Here is a 15,148-nt window from a genome sequence, read left to right as displayed (position 1 = left end):
TGTCTGGAATGTTGTCAAGGGGAAATCATGTATTAGCGGTCAGACTAGGTGACCTCTAAGGTCTTTTCAACTAGGTTTTATTCATTTAGACACCAGGCACCAAGTATCCTACCCTAGAATCTCATTTTTAAAGTTGCCACTTACCGCATGTGGAAGAGAGAACACAGAACAAAGAGGGATGAAAAACATACATTGTGCTCATACACAAATAAAAGAGAAAATGGTGTGTTTCTCCATTTTTGATACTACACTTGATCTTAGCCAAAAGGCCGAGAAGCGATGTTTCTCCATTTTTGAAAATGCATTTCTTTTTCTAATCTTTTAATATCTACAAGCAGAACTGTTTAATGCTTCCCAATAAATCTAATAAATTGAAGCACAAGTTCAAAAATTAACAGCCACAATAGTTTATTTACAATTGAACTCTTTATAAGATATTTACAAGACAACCAATTTTACACATCAGAAATGGTATCAAAAGTATGAATTACAACACAGACAACAATATGAAATGGGCATAAAACAAAGCTGAAGTGGACAGACAAGCAGTTTCTCTTTTTAATTTATTAACACTAGCTTAAACGTTGTTAAAGAAAGAAACAAAGAACTATGTTTTAGGAGAATTGCAGGGCCGTAGTTGAAGATTGAATTTCACAGTGTTGTATCCCATGTAGGGAAAAAATAAGACTAATTTTCCCCCCACACTCTAACACACTGTAATTTCGCTCTTGGAACTTTGCTAATCTACTCTCCAACCTCCTCAACAAACCTCAACACATCCAAATCAAAGGAGAACTGATCTAGAAGAGGGGACAATAAAATAAGCAGTCCTAGGTATAGGGAGAACCAAGGAAATAGAATCCACTTAAGTCTGGCCAGATAGCACCTCATGGATTCCTCTTAGTCTAGCTCAATTTCAGAACCTGGGGAGTTCCCTGGGTAGGGCACAAACATAAAAGGTTAAATTTGCTAACCCATATCCAAATTAGGAATCCGACAAATGCTGAAAATCAGGAAGAAACGGAGGAATCAAGGAACAACGTAAAGAGACACTGATTGGTCTTTTTTCTTCTTGGGCACATTATAAAGGAACATAACATAGATCAGAGTAGGAAAGCCAAACAGCTTGCCATACTAAAATGATGGAGAACAAAGAAAATCTGGCCCAGTTTTTCTAGAAATCTCCTTCCTCCCCTTAAGGTGTGAGATGAGAGCCCCTAGTGGAACAAGTCCTATTTCTCTCTACACTCTTGCTGCAATGAAGTTCACAGCAGGTTCCCTTGTGGAGAGCCCACTCTCCTAAGCAGATGGAGTTATAAATGAAAGCCCACAGCCACACACACACACAGAAGGAGAAATAAAAGCAGCAAGATCATCCAAGAATACTACATGTGCTGCCGGAATAACTCCCTTAAAAGTCAAACCCAGGGAGCACAGATCAACATCTCACAAAAATCTTTAGCAGTGGGAGGCCCCTGAGGAACTTTTCTTTTCTTCCCACAATGGTATCCCCATTCTCTCATGCTCCACTGATGGGCCGGCCACACACCCTACATACCTTGGCTTCTCCTCTAAAAGTGCTAATAATCTGGGGACATATTCTCTTCAAGGATAAAAGCCCCTACCTTCTAGGAGATTAGACCCCTACTTGTTTTCACACAATAGTCATGAAGACTAAAGAAAGGCAATTCCTATATATTTAAGACCAGAGGTCTTGGCTCTATTTTCCTTCCAGATAGTTACAGGGATCTTACACTGAGACCAAAGTGGCCTGGAGTGCTGTCCTGAAATTTTTTAACAAAATGGGGGGAAAGGGGACCAAGATGATACACATACAAATCTATTTTTACAAAGTGAATGGAGAAGCTCATTAGGTACATCTGTTTGTTTCAAGATGTAGACATTTGCCAGCCAAAGGAAGCACATATTTCCACATACCCCCCCACCCTCCCTAAATCTCTATCCCACCACCAAGAGCTCAGCTAAAAGAATAAAGCCCAACTAAGGAATACTTGAGAAGTGATGTGACACAAGGACATCTGTACAGGTTCTGGCATGCCATCCTCAGATGCCAATTGCTTTTGTTTAGAGCCATAACTTGACCAAAACTAACCATCCCCATTCTTTTTTCTGAATATTTTTTTTGAGGGGTGGGGGAAGAAATTCAGTTACCCATTAACTTACAAAATAATCATAGCCAAATATCCCTTCCCACATGGCTGTATCACAGAATAGTTTTAAGAGAACAACTGTTTTTTCAGACGTGTATCTGCCAACTCTTGAATCTCTTTTCTACCCTGTGAAGATGACTTGCTTCATCACTTCACTTTTTATTCCTCATCTGGTCCTTAAGCTCCTGGTGAGGTTGGTTGTTTGTTTGTTTTGTTTTCGGGTAAACATCACTATACTCAGAACTATAAGGAAGGGTACACCAGGGCGTGAAGAGTGCCATGCAGGCACAGCTCTAAAGGCAGGGGTTGCTTCATCTTCCACAAGTCGAACGAAAAGAGCCCTTTTGCCCCTTTAACATAGGCAAATGTATAGAAGCAGACCCCTCAGGCTTCTAAATCTGCCATCCTATAGATTTAGCTTGAGAGCTCATATTCCCAAAAAGGGAAAAGAAATCCCAATCATCCTCCATAATTCACAATTAGCCCAATGGAAGAGTTTTTGTGAAATCAGAGTGATGAAAACAAAACCAAGATCAAGGGACTATGGAAGGGCATTATCAGCGAATGATAACATACATGAGGACATAGGTCACATATACAGGTCTCTGCCATTCTCTGGGAATGGCATGCTACAACTATCTGAAGACAGAAGGTTCTTGCCAGCCCAGCTATTTCCTACACGTCCGGTGAGGTGTTTGCTTCTTCTGGATCTCCAACCTGCATCGGCTACGCTCATCCAACCAGGGCAGCTCAAAATTCCTGGCAAAAAAAAGGATAAGGAAATCAACTTGCAAGACTAGAAGGGATTCAGTGTGGACATGAGATTAACTCTAAAAAAGAGTTATATGCCCCTTACCACTCCTAATTCTGACTCCCAAGTTCCAAGTTTGGATGGTCTTTCCTGCCTCAAAGCCAGAGAAACAGTTTGCTATTAAAATGACTGAATAATCTACTTCTAACTCAAAAAGCAATCCTCCTAATTATCACTGTCAAAAAACCATGGCTATCCTTAAGCCACCTGTTCTGCCTTAGATCTAGGCTTTCATGAGGTCTAAAAAGGAGGTGGAGTGCAGGCTACCTGACAGGGGAGGGGGGGAAAAAAAAACCTTTGTACTTACTGCGGAGTTAATTTGGGTAATGGTCGTCCAAATGCTACAACAGGCAAGAAGGGGGTAATCATCAAACTTTCAACTATGGAAGAAAGCCAAATGGGACCTCGTTAGTGACATAGAGGGGAAATGTCTAGCAACTACACCTGCTCCAAAATGCTGTTCGCTCATTCACAGCAAGTTGTACCCTGGAGCCTTGCACCCTTTTCCTTCTTTGAAAACCCTATTCTCTTACACAGACAGAACTTACCGTCGTCTGGCTCAGGGAAAAATGAGGTAACCTCAGGCTCAGATTCCTGAATTCCTTTCTTTTTATACATTCTGAGCTGCAGTCGTTGTAAAATTCTTTGTTCCCTGATCCTCTGAATATCCCATCTGGGAAAAACAAACCAGACAAACAAAACAAACAAACAAACCCAATATTACTGAAAACCTGCTCTATAAAAGCAACTAACACAATCCAGACACCGGTGAGACCCATGCTGACTCTTCTTAATGGGGTGGGCAGGGTGAGGGTGGTAAAGTGAACTGTCTGCCGGTTCAGGAAAGAGTTGTGTCGGTCTAGCAGTCCAAATCATGTGTTGGTGTTCCACAGAGAGTGGAACTGAAGAAGGGCGTACACAAAGAAAAAGAAGCCAAACACCTTTACTTACGACAACTACCACTTCAAACTAAGATACTCAACCAATTGGGATGCCAGTAATTTAAGGGTGTTAGGGGCTCCAGGACTTTTCACAGCATGGATGAGAGAGGTCAGGGTCCTAGGGCTCAGGTGTTCCAGGACGAGTACCTCTAGCCTCACCTTTTCCTTCTCTTCTCATCCAGCTCCAGTTTTGCATGCCGCTTCGAAAACACACTGTCATCCAGGTTCTGTGTAAAGAACAGCAGCTAATAAAGTATTTATCACCACGTGACACATGGGTATAGCACTCATCTCCAGCTTCCAGGAATGTAAAATCTTTTCCCTGCAGGTCCCACCTGAGTCTGTGAGTTCTATGGATGTCATGGGAACCTCCTGGTAACAGAATCAACAAAACACATATGCTTCTCCCCACACCCACCCTTTTAGACTGTCCACATTTCAAAATTATTTCCTTAACTTTCCAAGGTGAAAATCACATCAAACTGAAACAACCCTTGAGACTGCCATAAACCCTTCCTACCTCCAAACTTTGCAAGAGTCTGTTTTAAGAGTCAAATGAGTTTGGAATATATGATTTTGTTGCTGAGTGGTACATGCTAATTTTTCTACTTAACGTAAAATCTCATTTTGTTTTGAGCACTCCCTAGCTACTTATTTTTGAATAAATCATTTTACCACTCTGAAACTCAGTTTTCTCTTCTATATAAACAAAAGAGTTGGATTAGATAGAATCACTCAAGTTCCCTTCTGGCTTTAGAGTTATTTAACCCATCCATCCAGTTACTATAACACATTCAAGTTAAAGCTCCATTTCTACTCTGTCCCTCACTCCCCTCCACTGACAGGTCTTGGGTACCTACCTCCAAAAGGTCTGAAGGATTTGGGTCCCTTAGAGGCTCTACTGAGTGGTCCCTCCAAGAAGGAACTGAAAAAAAAAAAAAGAAAGAAAAAGAAAGGGAGGAGGGGTGGAACCACCCTTAAATCCAAGGTCACACAACCCTCCTACTATTCACTAGGACAAGAGGTCTCTCCCCAGATAAGACCAAGTTACCAAGTGATAGGAATCCATTCTATGGCCTCGCCTGAAGCCATATTCAGTGTCCTTGCTATGGTATAAAAAGAACCTAAAATACCAGTGCAGCAGTCTGCCAAACACAGGATCACAAAAAACCCTAAGCCAATACCTGACAATTCATATAATGGATGCTATTGCAGTTCCTGAAAAACAACTGAAATTTGTAGTCATTTTGAAGTCTATAGTGTAATCATACACCAAGGAATCTCACTCTCCCACATCCAACTGACAGGGAACGCAGCTCCCACCATCCACCATCCCCCCGACCCCCACCCCAGGCCCAGCCAGCACAATTCCTATTCTACTCACCAGCCAAGACTGAAGTTTCTCCTGCAACACTTGATGGCATCAGACACCCTAAATAATGCAGGAAAGAAGAATCATCTCAGTGTAAAAAGAAAAAAAGCCCATACCCAAAATGGAGGAAAGGATCATCACTGAAGTTCTCACTAGGAAGCCATTTTGGTTTTTTTGAGTTGTTCTTTTGAGAATTTCTCTCTGGGGGAGGGGAAGAGGGAACAACAGACAAAAGAAAAGAAAATAAGCCCACCACTTTTTTTTTTACACTGAGACGACTTCTTTTCTTCATTATTTAGGGTGGTTTCCCTGCAACAGTTGATGGCCAAGGATATCAAACCTTAAACTCAGAACATGGCAGGTGAGTAAAAGTTGACCCTATTTTTCAAATAAAAGATCAGTGTTCTCAAAACTTACATATGTAGTCTTCTGAAACAGCTCCCTCCTCCCTCCAAACAAACTACCTTGCTGGTCCAGCCTGAACAACATGCACAAAGACTTTGGCTTCCTTAGAACAAGCCATTGAGCTTCCTCTTGAGATAGGGGCATCAAGAATAAGGATTCACACGTTTATTCACAACTCAGGCTCCTCAAAGGGCTGGGATCCCCCCAATCAGACTCTTTCTGTACTGCTATGCCCACAATCTCAGAGGTGTTTGGAATTTTCTGTACTAGGACAGATAGGGTTTTCAAAACAGCCAGTCAAACAGAACAGCTCTGGACCAAGCCATTTCCCAATCCCGGATGGGAAGTTGCTTCACGGTTTCTCTTAAGTTGTTACACAGCATTGCCATGGCAGCAAGAAGGTTAACCATTAAGGATGAACCTGTTCAACTGACTGAACCAACAAAAAACCTGAACCTAGATCAGGATCCTGGTCTATCTCATGTACTCAAGTGTGAGGCCTAATGTATTTTAGATAATTAAGAAGAGTAATCTATCTTCCCCACTTAATTTTGTCACCAGAACAGCCAAACAAAGCCTGGAGAATGCTCTTGTCTTATTGGAATGGATTCCCATCCCCATCCCTGCTAGGGCAAGACCCAGTGGTAGAAACTTGGGGCTGTGGCTCTATTCAAGAAGGCTTCCCCCACCATCACCCCGGAGTACCCACAGTGACTGTCAGACTAACATTACACAATTGAAGGCACATTGCAGTTAACTGGTTGATGTAGGAGATAAGGGAGCATCTCTGTGTGGAAGCCATAAAGAAAAAAAGGGAATGAAGACCAAGGTCCCACACCCCACACCCTCCCCAAGCAGCTCAGATATCCCAAGATAGTCCTTATTGTTTGAAAAATAGTTTGTAGACCATTTTATTTAAATATATGAACAACCAATGGGCTACTGCAATCCAAGTAAACTCTTCACATTTAGAACCTTTGTGAAGTATAGTAAGATAAAGTAAGACTGTTGGTCTTTGGCAGATTCCTCCTGCCCCCCAGACCGGGACATAGAGATACAGATAAATGTTTATATAGTTAAAGAGCGGAGGCCCAGGTGAAATTCCCCACCCCAAGCTGGCTCCCCAACCCAAAAATTACCATTGGCCCCTGAGAACACCCAAAGACCACCCTCCCAGGTTTCACACAATATCAATTGCAGGAACAGTCGTGCATGGCAAAGTATAAGTTCTATGCATTTCACAGCACAGAAAACCCTTCTTTCAGAGGGCATGCAAGTTGCCGGAGATTACACCCCCAAGTCTGGTGCTCTTGTGATGAGCAACTTACTGGCAAACACATCTCCCAGTGTTGTAAGCAGGCAAATACATTGAGCACATTTTGCTGTAATTCCATCTATTTGCAATGCCTGCACAGTGTCTGTCTCTGGCTGTTAACTTACTCATTCTTGACAGAACTCTGCTTTATTGATTGCACTTTTTTAAAAATGCCAAAGGCATTTTCACACTTGTTAGCTTGACCGCCACCACTAGGGTATAAGAGCAAGTGTTCTCTATGCCTTACTTGCTACAGTCTCCTCCTTCTTTGGAGAGGATTCCCGTAATGGTAACGGTGATGGGGGAGGCTGGTGCCAACGACACAAATACATTTCTGTGGTGGAAAGGTACGGCAAATCTTCTATCTCACTTGAGAAGGCTTTCTCCTTGGGATGGGTGCTGGGTCCCTTCTGGGGAGTGGAGAGTCTTGGCGGGGTGTCCACTGAAGACCGGGCTTTTCTGGAGTTTCTTGGCTCCTCAATTCACGTTTACAAACAGTTTCAGATAAGGAACCACAGGGTTCCTCTTTAATGGGAGAGTGCTTAGGAGTTTTTGTTTTGACTTTTGAAAATTCAGGAGCCAGCTTTTTAACAGGAATCTTTCTTTCTGTACTTCCAAATGGGGATTTCCTATTAGATAGGGAAGAAAACATTATAAAATGTATTGATTCTTGAATAAAATCTGAATTGATTACATTTTGGGGCAAGAGAACAAACTAGTTCAGGTATCTAAATATCTAAACATCTGGTTCAGTTGGCAACCATGAGCAGGAACAGCCTCATGCTTACCACTATATATGACAGGCCCTCAGTAAGTCTTTATTGAACAACTGAGTTTCCATAAACCTCTAATAGTATCTTATTGCCTACTAAACTTAAAAAGAGTCTTATTTTATTCAAGACCCTTTCGCTAACATCAGGTGCCACTACTCTGTGACTTATTTCGAAAATTCCTGTTGGGGCGCCTGGGTGGCTCAGTCGGTTGAGCATCCAACTTTGGCTCAGGTCATGATCTCACAGTTTGTGGTTTTGAGCCCCGCATCGGGCTCTGTGCTGACAGCTTAGAGCCTGGAGCCTGCTTCAAATTCTGTCTCCCTCTCTCTCTGCTCCTCCCCTGCTCATGCTCTGTCTCTCTCTCCTTCAAAAATAAATAAAAACATTAAAAAAAATTTTTTTTTTTTTTTTAAAGAAAATTCCTGTCAACCAGAGACCGGTCTCTTATTTTTTCCATCAATTCTATACCATGTTAATTACAATCTGTTTCGTTTTTCTTGCTATCTACCAGCTTTCTTTCTCCCACCAATCTCCTCCCCCAAATCCCCATTCCTAGAATGCCGTCTCGTTTCCTGCTTACCAACCTAAATGCTATACTTCTTTTTCAAGATCCATCTCGCCCTAAAAGTTTCGCTATTTTACCTTAGAATAATCTTTAATGTCTCTGAATCTCACAAAACTTACTTTGTATCACTGTTGTCTACCTTCACGTTTTATTGCAGCTGAATTCCAGTTGGCCAAATTTATGCCACCTTTACAGCTAGACTGACTAATCTCTTTGGGTCCAAGGACAGTTAGATCTTACTTTTTTGTCCACCAGTGTACCTAACACAATGAAGGAATGATTTAACACTTCCTAACTTGATGTCAACTGCTATAGTTTTCTTTAAGAAACTCAGCTGCCACATTTGTTACCCATTCTCTTTGTGATATACTCTGCATTCGGTAATTACTACTGTGACCACAATGTTCCTAAAAGATTTTTATAGCCTGCAAGAATGTTTCAAGATAGTTTCTCAGCATGGAAGACCTCTTAATTCAGGATATGGCTGCATTAAAACTAATTCCTAAATCTCAATCCCCTACTCTCAGTCACTGGAAACAAGTGTCCTCATCATGTCCAGACAGTGTAACAAAGTTATCAGCACACCTTTTGTGTCCCTTTCCACTCCGCCCACAAGAGAAAGGCTTGGGAGGCAGAGTCTGGGATGTCTCGGAAAGCTCCGGCTGGCACTCCAGTTTAATTTTCTCGGATAGCTCCGTTTCCTCTCTCTCTTCAGTTTCATAGCCCTGAAACAGCTTGTGCCTTTCTTTCTCGTTATCCTTCTTTACCAGCTGCATCCGCCTTTCCATACGTTCAATCCGAGCAAGGAGCTAAAAGAGAGAGTGCCAAAATGCAGACTTAACACACAAACAATTACACCCAGGTACTTAGCACCGTTTAGGCATCAGTATGGTCTTCTGCTTTTCCATGGACCATAGCAATTTAACTTATTATTAATAGGCAGACATTAACTGGAAAAGTTTTCCTTAAACACAGTAGAGAAGAAAAGGTACTCTGCTTAATTTTAGGGCTAACCTAGTTGAGGAGAGGCATGGGGGAATTTGTAGTTCATTCTTTTGAAAGAAGATCCTCTTTTCTGGGAGGGGCCACAACATGGCATGGTCTCTGCTACTGCTAACCATGTGGCTCCAAGTCAGGTTGGGAGTTTCCAGAATTAACCCTATGCTCTTTTAGGAGGCCCTAAGTTTCTCCAAATCCTATCCTCTCTCCTTTCACTCCAAAATGCTATCTATACACAAGGGCAGAGTCCAAAGAATATATTGAGAAGGAATTAAAAGCTCACAGTCCCAGTGCCATGAGGGATTTGAAAGTGGTCCACAGGACATTTAAACAATGAATACTCAATTTGGAAGAATTATAATAGAAACCAGTGCCCATAATCCCATCGATCAGAAATATGCTTATTTCTTTACACTTGAGATACCAGAAAAAAATCTACCCATTTATCTAAATATTAACTAAAACAAAGTCTTTTAACTCTAATTAAAGAGAGAACTACATAATCAAACAGAAAATAGAAGTCTATTACCATTGGAAACTTCATATTAAAATGTTCTGAGAAAAGCTGCCAACTATGCTCTTTAAACACTATAGTAAGAATTTTATTTGGGTAGACAGCGATATTAATGTTGTCTTCATTATATCTACTTAGCTGCAGAGATTTTAGTAGAGGCCAAACAACAACTGGAATAAGAGAAACAAGCTTAAGCAATGCTAAGACTGCAATACACAACAGAAACAGTGAATGCCAAGTTCAGACTGATACTCTATCCTTAACTCACCCCACTTTTACTGCCTAGGAAAGTCTGCAAAGGGGCCATTACCTCAGGAACTGAGCATAAACCTCCACAATCAGCAGGGGGGCTCCCCACCCCCACCCCCCGCCCCAGTCAGCCATACTCTCATTTCATCTCCTTCTGTTCTGATTCCCGGCCTTAACATTACTCAACCACGGTTTGTGGGTGACATTTCCTTGATTTCTTCTTTTTCACTGGTCCTTCTCTTTGCCCCACTCCCCCCCCCCCATGTAAGGATATGATGTGTTGTAATTACAGTACCATCGCACCCCTAGACTGCAGTACAGTAGCTAAGCAGGGCCACCTCCATGTTGAGTAACTTCCACAAATCAACACTATGAGATATTTTAATGAGACCTGCCCCAGCTCCCATTCCACCTTGCAGAATGCATTCTCCAATAAAACAGCCCCTGCTTGATGCGATTCATTTGTAAAGCAAACAAAATGAATAGCCCTCTGCTCCCTTGCTCAGCCCTTGGCGCACACAACGCCAGAGAGAGGGAGAGAGGGAGAGAGGGAGAGAGGGAGAGAGGGAGAGAGGGAGAGAGAGAGAGAGAGAGAAAGAGACAGAGAGAGAGAGACAGACTGCTGCAGCCTGAACACAACAATTGTAGAAACCATGTTTATTTTTAGGCAGCTGTAAGGTATGCTAGCACAGTAATACCCCCCCCCCCACACACACACACAGTTTTCCTGATATCTGAAAGAATTTGTTTTAATGCATAGGGAGCTCTTGACTACTGCTGCAGTGAAAACAAGCCTATATAGTCGTGCTCCTCAGAAGTACAAAGAAATAATAAATTACTGCCCTACTATCTTAAGATTCTAAAATAGGGATTTTTTTTTAGAGGGGGTCTACTTTATACATTTAATAAACTTACTTTCCCCTGATGCCTTAAAATCTACCGGCCTCTAAACACAATGCTTATACAAGGGAGCTAGTCAGTGGGTCATGTTTTATAACTCAGATTCCCATTAAAAACTGTCTGAAATCAATGGCGGTCATTCTCCTCATATCATTGAAGAAAACTAAAATAGGATTCCACTGTGAATCACCTCTGCCTCTCTGCCAGTGAAAAGGCCTACTGCCCTCCTGTCAGAAGATGCTCCAGCAGTGCAACAGCTGCTATGTCCCTCTCCTCTCAAAATGCATCTCTAAAGCAAAAGCTCCTTCAATTAACCCCTTCCATAAAGCCACCACATATGCATTCCCACCTTTGCATTTTCAACCCCTCACAAATCAGATCTTTTCCCACTCTAAACGTCTTTCCCACAAGTCTGGGGCTGTCATTTTAAATTAACCCTTTGGCACCTGAAACCTCCCCTCCCCCTCCCCCTGGGAGGTTGCCCTTTAACCCTTCCCTCCGACCCAACGTGTCTGTGAGCTTGGCTCCCAGGGACTCGACACTTAAGCTACTCCTTTGCTGGTGGCCAGCCTCCTTACCCCTAACCAAGGGATACCTTAACCTCCTACAGCCCCCTTCCCCCGAGCATGCGCACAACTCGCTCTTCATCCTGAACGCCGATTAACCCCTCCCGTACCGTGTCTCTCTCTGACTTCAGCTCCTCGATCTCCTTTTCCTTGGCCTGCAGCTGCTGCTGCTGCTGTTCGATGAGGTCCAATTGCAGCAGAAGGATCTGTTTGAGGCAGGCGGCCTGACTGGAGGCTCCCGAGCCGCCGCCACCCCCGAGAGGGCTCTTCCTCATACTCTTCCATCTGCCCTCGCTAGCCGCCAGGGTCCCGGCGGTGGCGGTGGGCGCGAGGGGTGGCGGCCCCGGCAGAGGTAGTGGTGGGGGTCCCGCCGGGTCCGAGGCGGTGGCAGCTGGGGGAGCCGCCCCACCCTTGTCCCCAGCCCAGGGCGTAGGCTCTTTGGCCGCCGCCACGAGAGAGCCCGTCTGAATGGGCAGCACCGCCTGATACTTGGGTCGGGGGCTGCAGCCGGCTCCCGCGGCCGCTGGCTCCCCCCCAATGCCGGCTTGTTTGGTGGCCGGGGGCGGACAGGGCAAGGGCACCGAGCCGCCCCAGCTCTCTTCCTGCTGCCCAGGGGCCGCCCCGGCCGGGAGTAACAAGCCCCGGCCCTTGCCGCCGCAGCCGGCCGGGGAGGGCGCGGGGCTCCCGCCCTGGGAGGAGGCCAGCGGGGGCCCCGGCTCCTTGAGCTTACGGTGCCGGGGGAGGAAGTGGGCTTCGGCCGCCCCGGGCTCGTCCTCGGGCCCGCCCAGCGCCGCAGCCCGCTCGTAGTCCAGTCGCTGCTCAGGGTTGCCGCCGGCAGGGGCCGCGGCCGCCTTGAACACTGCGGATCTCATGGTCATAGTGGTCCGGAGCAGCGTCGGGGACCGAGACGGAGGAGGGGGTGGGGAAGGGGCGAGGTGTGGGGGGTCGAGGACGGAGGAGGGGGAGGGGAGTTTGGCGGGCTCGCCTCAGCAGCGCGGCAGCAGGCCTCGGCTAGCGCGGCTCCTCCGGGGCCCGGGCGCCATCCCGCCGGCGTGTGGAGAAGTGGAGGCCGCGGCTGAGGCCCGCCGCCGGCCCATGGGGGCCTCGCCGCCGCCTCTGCTGCCGCCGCCGCCGCCTTCGCCTCAGAGGCAGGAGCTCGCACCCAGCCGCCCCCGAGCTCATCCCCGGAGCTCGCTTCGGCCCCCCCTGGCCCGGCCGGGCCCGCCTCGTCTCCCCACCCCACACCCCCCCTTCCCCGCCCCGGCCCCCCGCCCCGGAGCTCGCCTCAGCCGCCCCGAGCCTCCATTTTCCCCCCGCTCCTCCTCAGGAGGGGGGTGGGAGGGATGGGTCCGCCCAAAGCCCTCCTACTGCGGGAGGGGGGTCTGTCGCCTCCCCCGGGGGTCTCCGCGGCTCGGGGTCCCCCTCCCCCACAGTCACCCCCGGCGCCTCAGCGTTTCCCTTTAAAAAAACGGAGCCGCTCGCAGCCGCCACCGCCGCAGCCGCCGCCGACCGGAGGGCGCATGCGCCAGGCGGGGAGCGGGCGGGAGCGAACCGGGAGCTAGAGGAGGGAGGCGGGCCGCGCTATTGTGAAAGGGGCCGCCGCTGCCTCGAGGGGGGCGGGGAGGGGGCCGCGGAGGCCCTGGGCGCTGGGGGCCGGCGAGGGGAGGCCAGGGATGAGGGGCGAGGACCCAGGAGCCCGCGGAGGAGCGAGGCGAAGGTGGGCTGCGGAGGGAGGGGGTTACTCGGGGGAGGGTCGGGGAGGGAAGAAAAGGCGAGGGCGGCTTTGGGAAGATGGGGAATGCGGAGGTTCCCCGGGAAAAAGGAACGCGAGAGAATGGAGCGGAGAGGAGGGCAGGGTGCTTCAGGAGCAGACGCGCCCTTCGAGGCAGTGTACGGAGCGCTCCACGTACCCGGCCTGCGCTGGGCGGCCCCTTCCCCGGGCACCTTGGCAGCCGGCCCGGCCCTCGCCGGAGGGGCCCCGCGGCCCCCGCAGCAGCACCGCACGCCTCCTGGACCAGAGTCAGGATTCGGGCTCCTGTCTGAGCCTGTGGGTGTTTCCTGGGGGTAGAATTCTAACCCCTCCACCCCTTCCACTCCCCAGCAGCCCCACTCTGGTCTGGGAGAGAATGAAGTTCTTTGTCTCTAAGGGATTCAGACCAGAAACTGAGGGACCTCTGGTTCCCAGAGGGAGGAAAATCCATGATGTCTGCTGCCTAGGGAGTTCTTGCCACAACCTCCCTAGAATGAAGTATTGCCAACTACCGACAGTTCTTTCCCAATGGCCATCTCCCCAGTCTTCTTAAGTCACTTCTAGCATCTGCTGGAGGTTCACGAAGGGTCGAAGCAAAAAGGAAATCTCGGAAGGGATTTTTATCACTTTTTTTTTTAAGTTTATTTGTTTTATTTTATTTTAGTAGTTTCCACACCCAATGTGGGGATTGAACTCACCATCCCAAGATCAAGATTCACTTTCTCCTCGGCCAGAGCCAGCCAAGCGCCCCAGGGATTTCTGTCTTTACTGGGAATAGGAATACTTTGCATATTCTCTTATGTGGAGCACTTCTTCCTATCTCTCAGTGTTCAGTGTGTGTGTGTGTATTTGTGTGTCTCACTTTCCATGCAACTTAGGCAACAAGTCTTCAGTTCCTCGTGGAAAAACTTTTAAGTAGTTTTAATTGATTGTTTTTCTGTTGAGGTGTATTTTTTTTTTTCAATCCATATGAAGATGGAGATGACTAACATTCTTTGGCCTGATGTGAAAACCTCTAATTAGAACTATGTCTCGGCCTTGTGGGCCCAAAGCATGAAGCACTGAAAATTTTAAACAAGTGGGTGTGCATGTGTTAAGATGCCAAGAGAGCCCCAGCCCTCTTCCACCAGACTGTATGGCCTAAGATCTGCAAAGGAAGCATTGGGGTTAGGGATACCAATAAAGGCGGGTGTGGTGGGAGGCACATGGAATATGGTGTTCTTTTTCAGTGTCTAGACTTTCAATACCATCTCTACATTGACAACTCCCAAATTTATATCTTCTTCCTGGACTCCTCCCCTAATCATATATCCAATTGTCTAGGAGACATATCCATTTAGATGTCTAATCAGCATTTCAAACTTACATCTAAGATCTCACTCCTGAATTTCCCTCCTCCAAATCCTGCTTCTACAGCCTTCTTTTTCTCTCTCACCTAATACCCACTCAATCTCCAATCCCACTGCCCTTCAAAATACATGTCCAGAATCCCACTTCTTCACACACCTCCACAACTTCCACCTTAGTCTAAGTTATAGTCGTATCACACCTTTTTATTGCTGTAACCTTGTAATTAGTCTCTCAGTTTCAACCTTTGCCTCATATCTGTTCTCAGCACAGCAGCCATAGTGATCCTGATAAGACATGAGTGAGATCATGTTCTTTCTCTGCTCAAAATCCTCTCATGGCTTCCCATCTTACTTGGAAGAAGAACAAAATCATTATTACGGCCTACAGGATGTGGCCCTCTGGCCACTGCTCTCTGACGTCAACTTTTACTCTTCTCTCCCCTATTCACTCCCCTCCTGCCACACTCC

General features: G+C 46.5%; 1 protein-coding gene and 1 pseudogene across 1 annotated transcript; both read right to left on the bottom strand.

Annotated features, from left to right (window-relative positions):
* Positions 1–127: 127 nt before the first annotated feature.
* LOC122207506 lies at positions 128–281 on the bottom strand (annotated as a pseudogene).
* A 105-nt stretch (positions 282–386) lies between these two features.
* MSL1 (MSL complex subunit 1) lies at positions 387–12,799 on the bottom strand. Its single transcript, XM_042915439.1, is given in 10 exon segments — positions 387–2,930; positions 3,290–3,362; positions 3,531–3,655; positions 4,083–4,150; positions 4,784–4,848; positions 5,308–5,355; positions 7,263–7,466; positions 7,469–7,644; positions 8,939–9,162; positions 11,692–12,799. Coding segments are annotated over 10 exon segments (1,842 nt in total). The 5' UTR covers positions 12,460–12,799; the 3' UTR covers positions 387–2,839.
* Between the last annotated feature and the right edge of the window lie 2,349 nt (positions 12,800–15,148).

Source organism: Panthera leo, chromosome E1, assembly GCF_018350215.1.
Source record: "Panthera leo isolate Ple1 chromosome E1, P.leo_Ple1_pat1.1, whole genome shotgun sequence".
In the NCBI taxonomy this organism is placed as follows: Eukaryota; Metazoa; Chordata; class Mammalia; order Carnivora; family Felidae; genus Panthera; species Panthera leo.
Note: the sequence above shows the minus strand (reverse complement) of the source record. Positions and strands in the feature narration are given on the sequence as shown.